The 14,200-nt window shown below is 39.5% G+C and overlaps 1 protein-coding gene across 1 annotated transcript in view; it reads left to right on the top strand.

Moving 5' to 3' along the window:
* tbc1d14 (TBC1 domain family, member 14) overlaps positions 1-14,200 on the top strand; it is a 34,035-nt gene that overhangs the window by 355 nt on the left and 19,480 nt on the right. Inside the window, exons 2-4 of the mRNA XM_086165406.1 lie at positions 23-168; positions 3,874-4,630; positions 12,601-12,724. Of these exons, the coding sequence (XP_086021532.1) occupies positions 117-168; positions 3,874-4,630; positions 12,601-12,724 (933 nt within the window). The 5' untranslated portion in view covers positions 23-116. The remainder of the gene's footprint in view (positions 1-22; positions 169-3,873; positions 4,631-12,600; positions 12,725-14,200) is intronic.

Below are 14,200 nucleotides of genomic sequence, written 5' to 3'. Positions count from 1 at the left end.
CATTTTTCAAATATACCTCAAGCTGTGCCGGAGTGCTGGGGAGCCTGGCAGAGCATCATAATGGACCGCTCCAGCCGGCGGCTGCCGGACATCCACCTGTAGAACCTGCCTGCAACATGGCGAACTCGACCCTCGGCGGGCAGCAGCAGCACTCGGACACTAGCCGAGGTAGGTCCCACCGGGAACATCCCTACAATATTCTAAACATTTATCCCCCAATAATGTATATATTTATTTATCCATCTGCACGGATTTCCATTTTGCTGTAGAAACCCATTTTAAAAGTTTCATGATAAGGTATTGCAATGAATAAACGGTGCAGATGAATTATCCAGTATTGAGTTTGCTACGCATCAAAATTGGTTTGGTTCAGACTATTTTTAACGCACGTTTTAAATAAGATAAGATAAGAACAACTTTATTAATCCCGAAGGAAATTGTTGTGAAAAGATATATATGCAGGTCAAAACACCCGTTTAAGTATTGAGTGTGTGATAAATCTTACGTCTTGATGTTTAAATTGGCTGTCATACTTAAACACAGTTTGTGGGAAACTATTTAAGTATTTTTGCCCACATTTAAGAATTTTGTTATTATTCCAACCCCGCATATCACTGCTATTAATTTTAATCACCAAATAGTATCCTTAACCATGTGGTTTCTAAAAGCAAGAAGAACGTGAATGTTGTTGGTGGGGTTTGATGCAGGAGCGGGATGGATAAAAGAATCTACTCAAGTGAAAAATCACATCTTTAATATGTTGCATATGCTTGCAGCAATGCCTGTAGACAATATATTCCACTTCCCCAGATCTTGACATACACTGTTCACTCATGATCATTATTTTCCCCAAAACAAAGCAATAGGTTGTTTCTGTGCCAAAGTCCAGCAGGCTCACATGACAACCCCTGAGTCTGGGTTTAGAGATTAGTCAAGAATCTGGCCTTTTTTTAAGTGTCTGTCACAGACTTAAAAAAAAAGGACCATATATTTGGGGTTGACTTTACTGGGTTTATCTCATTTATTATAGCACGTGCTTTTGTCACTTAATATAATTTTTTTGCAATAATTTTTGCTTCATTTATCAGCCCATTGCTGTTGAATATATATGTTGAATATTGCCAGAAATGTTCACAATGATTAAAAATAGATTTATATTTTCCAGTGAGACGGATATTAGATGGACATTTTCATGAGCAACCAAAAAGTTTGTAGAATTCAGTTTTTAACCAAAATAAATACACTGACCACACCCCAGCAGTTTTGGACTGTTGAGAGGAGTTTGACTGCAAAACTTTGCGTAATTGTGTATCTGTAGGTGTCTCCTAGTATGACAATTGGGCAGGAAAAAAAACGGGGGGGAGTGTTAGTTTTAGTTTCATCTCCCAGCTGCCGTTAGATCCATCCAAAGGCCCATTGCAGTCTTGTTCAGTTTACCCTGCAGGCTCCACTTACAGCCTGGATACTCTGAGATCAGCTGTCACCTCAAGGCTACTGACATTTCAATGTCCTAGCCCAAAGGAAAATGGTTTAATTGATATTGAGTGCAGGGTGGGTTGCATCACCCCAAGTTAATGTTTAAAGTAATTATATAGAATTAGCGAACATCTTGGAAAATGCCCTTCATAATCACTCCGATTCACAAGTACTTTAGACCAGTTCTGCTCGATGAAGTGCACACCTGTTTAATAATATATAGCAGCTGAAAAAAGAAAAGAATTCTTTAGCTGTCAACAGCAGTGACGTGCGGTGAGGTTTATGGCTGGTGAGGCACTGACGTCATCAGTCAGATTTACAAACATATGAACCCTACGTAGTAGCTTATTCACCATTTTATTGACAGCAGTTAACGTGTTTTGTTTAAAATATCATATCAGCATTCTTTACATATACAAACTGTAGCATAGAAAACACACATAAAAAAAAAAAAACGTTACTATCTCTCACCTTTACTTACGAATAAAGTCCATGCACCGCTGAGTGGCGCCGAGCAGTTTTCCTTTACCTTGGCATTGTGGATGCTGATGTTGAGTCTTTGCTGTTCATTCAAAGCCAAATCTATCCTGGACATCCCGAATGTTTTTAGTGCGATTTGACTTTGAATTTGAGTGGCCGACTGCTCATGTTTGATTGTCAGAAGTTGAGAAAAGAATGCAGGAAAAGCAGAAAGGCGCTTTCTTACTGGACATCCACAAAGCCAGCCTTTTCGAGTGTACCACTCCGTTTGAAAAGACATTGTCTTCTGTCTCCTAGTCTGAAGCAATCCGTTAGCACCAGCGTCGGTCTTCCCTTACTTATTATCTCCTGCTTCGACTGAAAGTCTAGTTTAGAAAATTCTTTTCGTTTAGCTATGTAATCCTCCATTTTGGAAATAAAGCCAAGCAAGAGCAAAAAATGACTGGATGGCTGCACTTGACTTGCTAAGTGTTTACAGTAGCTTCCTATTGCAAATTCTATTATTCTTTAGCCGAGTCGTAAAAAGGATCCCTGGGATCGCCAGTGCCCCCTAGCATGAGGCCCCGTCACTGTGTGCCTCACTTAGTGTGTCTTCGCTGCCACTTCACGATCGCTCAGCATGAGAAACACGTTACAGTTGTTGACGAAAAATATTATCCACATCAGCCAAAGTATGGAAATTTACTTCATGTATTAGTGCTTGAAGTGTCTGAAAATTTTAATAGTGACATCCACAGAGACAGCAATATGGTCTCAGCCGTATAGCATGGCAGCGCAGTTAATGCACAATCCATAGCGGCCTCCGCTGGCTGCCGCGTCACCGCACGGCTCTTCTTCATATTTAAACGCTAAATGTGATTTTTTTATTTATTTATTTATCTATCTATCTATCTATCTATTTATTTATTTATTTATTTATTTATTTAATTAATTATTTCAGCGATTTTGAAAAAAAAAACGACTAAAAATTGTGAAGTAAGGTTAAAAATAACTTTATAGTACAAATCACTGAATAAATAGAACCATTCAAATTATTTTTTTTATTTTACTGTTTTTTTCTTTCCACGATGCCAGGTGAGGCCCGGCCTCACCTGCCTCTATTGACTGCATGTCACTGGTCAACAGAGATTAGCGTGATTAGCATGAAGCAGTGGTTTGTCACCTGCTTTTTCTCTTTGTTGTATATTCGGACATAATATCATCTACAAAGAAAAATGTTCTAGGAAGGTGTGTGAGACTGGTTTGTGTTGAAAATTGGAGCTCTTGCCAAATAGAGAATACTTCTCTGCTAATTACTTTATTACAAAGAAATTGTCAGAAACCTGCTCAGTCTGGAAGCTCATCAACATGTCTCTGCAATGATAGCTGCACTGTGACCCAGTTTTTCAGTGCTGGAGCTGATTGTTGGTAAATCAAGGCAGATTGTAAGCCATATTCTGTTGTCATAGATGAATATATGAATAATAAACTCAATGAAACCTACAGCTGCACAAAACCCAGAAAATAGCAGTGTGTCAGTTTACGAGACTATTTTTTAACACAACAAACTATGAAATAGATATTTTAATAATGAATGTTAAAAGTGCATCATAAGGACTCCATAAGGGCACCACTGACGATTAAATTAGAATAATAATGTAAATGGGAGAGTCGCATGTGCTTGTGTGTACATGGGTGTGAGAGAAGACTGTTGATGATTAGTTGCTTTAAATTTTGAAACAAATAGGACACTATCACAAGGAACTTATGTATTTTTTTTAGAAATTGAGTTATCTCAGCTGATGTGATTTGGTAGGTCTCTAGGTTGATGGACTTTGACCTTGGGTGGTTCATACACATTTTAATTTCTTGTTTTACGCAAATCATGTTTAATTTGTACTTTCAAACCTAGTCTAATTGATCCGGTCTCCTTCCAAGGTTTGTCCAGAGGAGTTACACCAGAGAATGGCTTGGGAGTGAAAGGTCCTGCTACTTTTGGAATCCACAGTCATTCCAACTGCCAGGTTGCAGTCATGACCCCACAGAATGGACCTATCCTGCACAACGCATCATCCTCCACAATCCCCATCTTCCAATCCCAGCCCCAGAAAATCTATGCAGATGCAGACAAAGATAACCAAAGCTTGACGTCCCAGGACTCAGGAATCCCAACCCTGGAGATCAGCCCCTCAGAGTCTTTCCTCCCTAGCCATCAGCAGACGGGCGACACCTTGGCCTCCTGTCACGACTCTCCTGCTACTCTTCCACTTGATGACAATCTTGCTGACAGCAGTGGCGCCTATAAGTCTTCCACCTTTCCACGCAGCAGTTACGACTCCTGCCGCTTCATCAACCCCAGCCTCAGATTGTCCGCCACCATGGGTATGGCTGTCAGAGCCTTGAACCGCAGCGATGACATCTCAGTGTGCAGTGTGTCCAGCATGAGCACTGAACTGTCGATCTCCAACGAAGACATCTTGGATTTTACGGTCACTTCTGATTCAAGCGCCATTGTCACCCTGGAGACAGATGACAGTGGAATAGCTCCCTTCACGGACATCATCCTGTCTTCGTCACCAGGGCACTCCAAAGACTTATGGAGTCCTGGAAGAGCATATTTGGGGTCGGATGCCAAGCCACAGGAGGTGGGCGGCAGACAAAGGAAACTGGGATCTCTAGTCAGCTTGTTCAACAGGTAAGATGGACTTACATGCAGTATGGGGACATCTGTCTTACCTGAGCTGGCTGTATGCTGTTACCTTATAACTGTATATTTTACCATTTTTTTTGGTAGTAAAATCCATTCAGATTAGCACTAATTCAAGATTTTTGTCCTAGAGCTGGCAAAGAAACAAAGTCGCTCGTCATGTCTGGCAAAGTTATTTTACCACCCAAATGAATTCTAGTAAACTAATGTAAATGCATCCACGAGTCAAACAGGAGGACCAAAAACATACCTTGCTGGCACCTGACTTTCCATCGAAATGGCAGGTCACATTTTCACATCCTCAGTATGATATCTCATAGTTCAAACCATGACTGAGGACTGAGTTGTTTTGTTTCAAGGTGGAACTAAAATCTGTGCATTTTAAATGCTTTGCAGTGCTCTAGCCATCTTTGTCAGCTCAGTCTGTACTTAGTTTCTGACTCTTTGAGAGCAGTATCACTGTCTCAAGTCACTGTCAGAAACAGTCACCTTTATTTCTTCTTGACATTGCATACTTTTTTTTGTAAGCAGGTTGGATTTTTGATCTCACATATTTACCTTCAGAAATGCTGCCCAACCTGCTAAAATTTAGGTTACTCTAGCATTGAGATGGCTGCCTGAAAAGGCTTTACACAAGTGGGATTACTTAAGGTGTCTTAACAAACTTCAGTTGGCCAAACATCCCTCTGTGCCCTTTGCCAAAGAACCTCTTTATCTAATCTGAAACATGGCATATATTGGTCAAAGCAGCATAAAGATACAATTTTAACTTTAAGCCTTTTTCCCATCCCTATGTCTCTCTCTCGCTCACTCATACACCCACAATCTTGCTCACACAGACACACACACACAATCTTTCTCTCTCTCTTTCCCATACACACACACACACACACACACACACACACACACACACATAAACACACCTTATCTTAAGTCAAGCATTGGTTGGAAAAAACAATCAGCCCTTGTCCTTTCAAAGTACTATGATAATTAGCCTATATATCACCAAATGCTGACAGTCTGTCTGCCTGCTGTGTCTTCTCACAGCCCTTTCGTCGTGAACCCAAACGGAAATGATTTGGGGATAAACAGTTCTGGTACAAGGAAAGGAAATGTTTTTGGGGTGGCTTGGTGCAGGAGTTCGAGGAATTGTCATTGGAACTGAACATTCCTAGTCGATTCCCAGCTCCTCCTAGAATGGCAAGGTGTTACCATGATGTAAGGGTGACCCAGGACATGAGGGGATGTTTGAAACTACTAGAAAGTTGTAAAATGCACTCATGCTTGTCTGACTGGGGCTTAAGCAATCTATTTTATGCATCAAGGTGATCTTGCCTTTTAAAAAGGACAGCTCTGCTTTTACATGAGGTTGCCGAGAACTTACCAATACCATGCATTTAGGAAGAAACATCAGCAGTATGGCTGGTTTCCATCTAATAGAGAGAAGACCTGAGAGAAGTTATTACTCTGGTGACACAAGTTTTCTTCTGCACGCTTTTAGAGAACATGACATGTAATGTGTAACTTCCTCCTTCTTTGCCGAGCATAATATGTTTGCAAGTCTTTAAGAGGAAGGGAAACCACAATTTCAAAAAAAGGTAAAACGTTAAAACATTCATGCTGGCGCTCTACTTGTTCGACCTGATCCGAAACAGTGTATTTTTATTAGCTATGGGCAATAAAATGCCTACTGGTTCACATTTCTGAATCTGACCCGTATATTTCCCTCAGTATTGTTGCTTTCAAGTTTGTGAGAAACTTCTCATCCTCAGCATATGGAACCAGTACCTCTGAGTGACAGCATTGAGAAAATGAAGAAACAGACGGCAGCAAGATCTTCAATTTGTATACACGAGTAGTATGAAGTCAAATGCTTGAGTCACAGTTCCTTGTTGTGTATGCATGCAAACAAACAGTGCATCACATTGGTGGAATCAGACAATGGGCAACCCCCATGTTTTGGTCAGGTGAGTGAAATGAGATTCTGACAGGTCCATATAACAAAGTCAAATTCATACCGACAGGCAAACAACAAACGTACGCCTCTGCACTTTTTACATTTTAACCATCTGACCCAAGCTGACATTTTTTAATGCCATTTTTAAATGACTTTAAAAAATTTTATTTTCTTTATCCCTTTAACTTGTTTTGGATTAAGCTATTTTCCCCATTACATTTGTTTATTGGCAGGTTTTTTTTTCATAACCTGGCCTTATAATGAACATTGTAGGCATAGTTTAGATCTGCTTACTGAAGATAGCCAATCTTTACATGATACATCAGATTCAGATTTTCAGTGTTGTGAGTTTCAAAGTAACAATGTTGCCCCCATTTGCACGTTTTCCTTAATTTATTGTTCTGAAAAAGGCCCTTCAGGACCTAAGAGGAAACCCTGTAAAGTTAGTTCATTGAAAGGATTCTGAGATGTGTTTCACCTCTGCAACCTTTCAAAAGCCTCATCAGGTTGGCCTTTCATTTCCTCTCACTCTAATACCACATTCCCCTTTTTGTTGAGTAGTCTGTTGATGGAAAATTCTTTAGCCAGTGGCGACTTTGCACCTGCTGTTGTTTTATGACAAGTGTGATTGTGTGTGCACGCGTGCGTGTGTGCGTGACTGTTTTGATGAAGTGTTTTTAGCCTTGTTGAAGACTGCGGATTCATTGTTATATAACTGAATAATAAACTAATTGCACTTTAATAATTTTCTCTGTTATCTATATAGCTACATTTCTGTCCCAGAGACAGACTAGAATGGCCTATAACAGTCTGTGAATAGCTTACTTAGGGCCAACTCTCAAGATCGTCTTGCAGATTTTACACCAGAAATATTGCTGATGCCTTTCCTTTGTGTCTATCACCTATCAGCAGTCACTCAGTAAATTTTTACTGTGTCGCAGCTGACTTCACATTTCAGTATTAATTGACATGAAGAATTCATTAGCCTATTCTCGCTGTTTAAGATAGGAAGAGCTGTTACTGTAGTATGACGAGTGTTTTTCTTATCTTCCTCGGTCCTATCTTCCTCTTCGACGGTCTTTTGAGGAGCTGTCAATGACCTGATAATGTTTACGTAAAAGTTACACCCTTGTATCTGTAATAAAAATCAGTGCAGTTATTGTGCCTCTGCTGTGGCATAAACCTGCCCCCCACCTCCACCACCACCGTCCCATGTTTCATTGTCGTCCCATGCCGTTATCTCTTTCTCACGTGGAGAACTTGCACTTTTCCTTCGTGTCCTTCAAAAGCCAAACACTTATTCATGCCCTCCCCTTGCAAAGGCTCCTCACACAGGAGGTGGTAGTACTGAGGAGCAGGCTGTTACTTCAGCCTCTCTCTCCCTGTAACCACAGTGGTTGAGCCCTCACTAACTGCATCTGTGGAATCTATAAAGTCTGGATGTAGGCTAAAGGCGAGCGCTCTCCTTGAGGACTTTCACTATCACTTTTTTCACCCTTAACTCGGGAGCCGAACTTTTCAGAAGTAAAAAAATCAGCGTCTTGGCTGCCAGGATGGCAGCAACATCACTTCTGTTGTCCATCGACAGGTAGGATGAAGTTAATTAATGGCACTTCTCTTTCTAGACTTTGTAAGAGTGCGAGCTGCATTGATTTGTTCAACAGTTGAATAACGCAGCTTTCATTTTATTGTGGAGATTCTCTATTTCCTGTATTTATTGTTATTCGTTGGAAGGCTGAAAAGCCTCACTGACGTGTCTAACATGAGGAAGGACACAGTATACTCTCCTCTGGTACCAGTTTTTTTTGATACCTCAGTTCCAGGCATCATTGTGACTCCCAAGCCTATGAGTAACAGGGATCCCTTATTATCCTATTTGCATCATGACTGAACAGAAGATAAATCCTAAAATTAGTCAGCCCTGGTTTCAGAGTGGTGCATTGCTAAACCTGTGCCTCAGTCAGCACACAGACTAGCATCTCCTCCATTCTTGCTGGACTTTGTAGCAGTTCCACGTGATCAGTCTTGCATCACGGTACACAGTCTGCAGTAATGTTGAGGTACAAGGCCTTGAAAGAATGCAAATAAAGCTCCCCCGCCAAGCATCCACTTTCAGGCAAATGTAAAAGTTGCAAAAGCTTACTCACAGTATTCTTTTGAACTTTTGTTGGGTAAGCTGAAGAATGAAATGATTTGAGGCATTCTTTGTGTGGTAAAGGTGCAAACAGGTTGCCCATTGCACTTTGATCTGGGTGGTGTTGTGGTGCCTCACAAGGTTATTCGAGTTCACCATGCCCCGTTGTTGAAAGCTAAGTAACAGATTATCCTCTGCATTGGGGCTTTTACAGAATGAACTTTTTTCCAACAAAAATCTAAAGTTTTATGTTACAAAACTTCCTTTTTGGAAGGAACACAGTAATGTAAAGTACACATGACCTTGGGGGAAAAAAGCAAACTAATAGACAAAAATGCACAAAATAAGTTATGAAATCACTCAGTTTCATCACCACATCCTCGCTTTGTTGGTACATTAAGCTTTGTTGAACATCTGTCACATGATCAATAACACAAGAACTTAACTTTATCTAAATATGGATAGGGGACTGTAAAAAAATTACAAGGTTGACCTTGGATGAGTTTTTTGTTTGCAACATTATTCTGTTTTCAAGTTCACTTTTCTCTTCAAGCTTATGTTAAAATCTTCCTGGCAGGTGGAGTGGATAATCTTGAATTTCAATCACAATTTCCTGTGCAGCCCTGTACTTGAAAGCAATACAAGTGTTTGGAGTTTCATTCCCTCCAGAAAGTGCCTGTTAACCAGAAGGGCTTGGAATACCTGACAATGACAGAATCCAGTGAGTTAGCAGGACATTTAATGTAGTGCAATACCACAGCGTTAAATGTCACTCAGCCCTTTTTTGGAGATTTTGAATCACCCTCAGAAAACCACTCCTCTGCTTGCCCTGCAATTGTGAAGTGCTAAGTGGTAGTGGGTAATGTTCACTTGTTATATGGAAAACCGGGCAGGTTAATGGTCGGAAAACATGCTGGGCCTCAGATTGAGGTTTGGCACCTAATTCGGTAAATGATGAAAGCGGCTCAGTCAAGTTAAGCGTGACTTGACAATATTTAAAAATTTGTTCCACTCTGAACGGGAGTAATGTTAAGTACCCAGCTTACACATTAAAACGTCCCAATTTAAAACAGCCAACTATTATGTTGTCGAAGTATCCAGTTTTACGAGATAAATGTATTTAAACAACCACCAGCCCTGATCTTAATGACCAAATAGGCAATTTAGATTTGAACACATATCTACCGGTGATACGATAACATCTTAATTAACAAAAGAACACACACACACAGTAAATGTTTCCATCTTTTTTCCTCTTGCCTGCAAGTGATGCTATTCAGTGATCCATTATTCAGTGAAGTCTAACTTGCCTAAAGGTTTAACATTGAGATGAGAGCTGCACAAAAACAACCCTCTCAATTGCGTGTATGTCTGTGGTTCTGTGTGTTTCTTACCCTTCAAATTACATTTAACTTACTGTTATGTCCAAAATATTCAAATTTTTCCTTCTTTTTTGCCTGTCAAATTCCCTTATTTGTTAATCATTACTAAAATCTCTTATAGTGAAGTCAATCGGAGTCTTCTGTTTCTTTACCTATATTTAATTTATCCTTTTTATCCTTACAAGAATTTACTCCATGAATATTAAAGAAAGATTATATTTACTTAATAGAATATTTTTCTCACACAAGGTAGCTGTAAATGAACCAGAGATTAAGTGTAATAAATGCTGCTTGTATTGATGTGTTAGTGTTTTGAAAACCTGAGTGTGTGTTTGCCAGCCACATTGTGCCAGTCTACTCCTTGCTTAATACTCAGTGGTATCTCATGTTGTGTTTTTTAAACATTGGATGACTCTGTCTGAATGCCACAATAATACATTTCGCTGTTAAATGACCAGAAGTACCGCAGTACTGCAGTAATTATGGCACTCACTATCTACTGAAATCTGATGAACTTGTAGAGCATTATCTGTGTTTTCAACATAGTGGGGTCTAAGCTGGCTGTGGCTTTATTTTAAATATCTGCAATTCATCGAACTTTTACACGTTTAATCCATGATATGATAAAAAACAAAATTGACGTACTTAGTTGCATATTATGTATATCCACCTAGAAAAATCAGCTGAAGTATGAATATGTCAATTTTTGACCATAAAAATACATCCTAATTTTGTTTCGTGTGGTGGGGAAAAAAAAATGATGATGACAAAGCTGTTTGACCTTTGCATTCAGTTAAATTCTGTTTATTATATAATCAATATATACATTGAAATATCATGACGTTTGTATCATTAAGTCTAAAATCCAGCCTGGCAATGTACACAAATATTCATAATACATCAAACAATCCATAATTTGAAACATAGCTGCAGTCTTAAGATGTGTCTTGAAATATATGATAGAGTGCATGTTTTTTTTTTGTTTTTTTTTATATCTACAATTTTACACTTGCACTCTGTTCCCCCGGGTTTTCTCACCGTAAACATTAACTAATCTCAACCTTCATTACAGAACTGCCAACATGAATTGACGACATGCTCTCGCTCAAGTCAGATTAAACCCTGACCCAAGGACAAATGCACCCGTTCACAGTAATGGAAATGAATCCCAGTTCAAAACTGTGATTTTGTATTTGTATATTTATTCATTTATTTTTCATTTTGATTCCACACGTATCTATTATTGGCAAGCATTTGAGAAAAAGGCCAATGTACAATTATTTACATGATCCATTTCAAATTTTCCACTTGAATGTAGTGAGACTTCGTGAAGAATTCAAATGTTCAAGCTTAGCAGAAAGCCTGGTTGATCAATGTGCTTTCTTCACCAATGGTTCCTCACCTCTCAGGCCAAGTGATTGTATGCCAGTTTTCCCTTTGCCAAGCTTTGTAATTGTCTTTATCAAAATCATGCCGGTTTTCGTTCTCACTTTTGAGTTTCTGTCATCCTGAGTTTGCGTTCAGGAGGAGGGGGGAATTGTCCAATTAAACAATTGTGTGCTTATCACAAGGGAAATTATATATAATTTTCTTTATGAGAATCGAGCTCTCTTCCAATAGAATATTATTAAACAGTGAAACAGAGAAAACCGTGTTCAAACCACTCTGTGTATTCCCACTGTGCAGTCCTTTCGGCTCACACATGTTTTAAATTACTTTGGAATATCACTTTTGATCACTGATCGATTTGTAATCTTTTCTTCAAGCTTTTATCAAGGCAAGGTGTAATGCATTATCCGCTATATTTAAGAGGATATAGGCTCTTCTATTTATTATCTTTGTACGTCGTCATTGCCTTCCTCGGATTGTATTTGACTGGTTTATTCATGTCTTAACAGCTGGATTCTAGTCACCTTTCAATGAGATCAAACTAGAACAGAAACACATCTCTGTTTCAACATAGCGGTGGGTGGGTTGATGATTGGACAAGGAGGCTGCAGGGTACACAGAGGCAGGATTTGCAGCAGCTTTGTGCTGATGTGTTTAAACAGCAGTTGAAAGGAAGCTAAACCTGATTTTTATTTTTTCCCCACATTTAGGTGATTTTGAATTCTATATGCAATGTAATTGGACTTGTAGGGGTAAAATGACATACAAAAGGTAAAACATGTTTGACAAATTTCAATATGCAAGTGTGTCTTTACACAGTGGCTAAGTGGGCTCTTTGTCTGCCTTCCCCGCCAGTTCACATGATATAAGGTCATTACATTGCTCTTGCGGGGCTCTTTGCAGCTTTGGTCTTAAATCCAGATTCCTTGAGCTTATTTAAGTGGTGCTGTGGTTTTATGGAACTACAAAAATACACTCAGGACACCCTCTTTGCCTCATCACTGACTTTGTAAACATAGAAATAAAGATTCATTATATTTGCCAGATCACCTAAGATAAGGCCTTCCATTTTAACCCCTATCCCTGTCTGTTTCAGGAGCCTATTTGCCCGGAAAATGAAGGACAATCGGCCAATGGAGCTGAGAGACGCGGGGTGGAAGCTCTTTGGAAAGGTCCCACCCCGTGAAGGCCCTATCAAGGACCCGAAGAGAATACAGAAGGTAGAATCCTCATTTTAGTGTTTCAGCAGCGTCATATCACAACGTCCTCTTACAAGCCACTTAGTCTGAGCAAACCTATGTCCTTCCAGCATGTTTTCCTCTGCTCGCATCTTCTATAAGGCTGTGAGGCTTTAACGTTAGCCATCATATTGGCACTTTTCCACAACATAGTCCCAGCATGACTTGATTCGGCTTGGGTCTTTTAGCATTTCCCTTAGGGATCGTACCTGGTTTAGATTTAGAATGCCTAAACGTTGTGTCAACAGGTTGCCAGTCACTGGTAGGCCAGAGAATGTTGTCATTGTTCAACACAATAATCAAACTCTCTATTTATAAAAAACAAACAAAAAACAAATATTAAACTAGCAAGAGCGCTACATGTGGTACATGTTAGCATGCCTGCTACTGCATCTTGCTGCCATTATCATCATGTGTTATCCTCTCATGCTACGTGTGACAAAAAGCCAAGGACTGAGCAGCAGGTACAACATGGCCTCCTTGTCCTCCACTGTTTTGGTTGTTTAGTTTCGTGTAAAAAGTGACATCACAGCAGTTTCACGCAGCCGTGCTATGACGCCCCTACCCACATTGAGAAGGCTCTGTGAATTATTGGAAAACCACCCACATCCAGTCAAGCTGACTTGAGACAACTTGCTGGAACTTAGTTGTGGAAAAGTGAACAAGAGTACCATTGGGTTTCCTCCAGTGGTTTCCTTGTAAGTAGAGGTTACCCCCTCTGTCCCAAAGGGTAGATAGACGTAGATAGACATGCCAACAATAGGTTTGTTTTTGTCCCTGGCAGTTCTGTACTTTTTTCCAGTCCGTCACAGCCAGTGTGTTGTTTCCTGACTGATCCAAAGCAGGCTGAATTTACCATTAGTAAAGCTGATTGGAGGAAATGTCAACATCTAACACACTGACTCGAAACATTAAAACAGCTGATGAGAAATCAAGAGGCCCCTCATAAACATGAGATGTTGACTTCATAGTTGCTCTGTAACAAAAAGTACTTTGAATTGCTTAATGATATTCAAATATAATCTTTACCCTACTTTTTAAATAACTTCTTTTTCAGGATAGATGATGTAATGTGTTGACTCGGTAATAGATTTTCCCCTTACTTTTGTTATTTGGGGAGGTATCTATCCATGGCCTCCTGAATGATAATGTTTTTGCTAGTAAGTCCTGTGTTTCTGTGACAAAAGCATTTTGTCTATTACCATTGTTCTTCATAGTATCAGTCAGCAGAAGCCCCAAAGGTTTTGCCGAATGTTGTATTTGTAATCTATATGTACTCATTTTCCAGTTTGTGTAAGAGTACATTGTTAAATATTACTTTTATAACACTTGAATTGACAAGTTAAATCAGTGTATTTGCTGTTGATGTTCAATAGAACAGCTGTTATTCAAAGTTCAAATGCAATAACAGCTTATCATTACAGCTTTAGGGCAATAAGTAAAACAAGATCATAACGA

The sequence above is a fragment of the Fistularia commersonii genome, chromosome 19, assembly GCF_037954325.1.
Source record: "Fistularia commersonii isolate RoL2024-O1a breed Wild chromosome 19, RoL_Fcom_v1.0, whole genome shotgun sequence".
In the NCBI taxonomy this organism is placed as follows: Eukaryota; Metazoa; Chordata; class Actinopteri; order Syngnathiformes; family Fistulariidae; genus Fistularia; species Fistularia commersonii.
The sequence above is the reverse complement of the archived record's forward strand: the minus strand, read 5'-3'. Positions and strand labels throughout refer to the sequence as shown.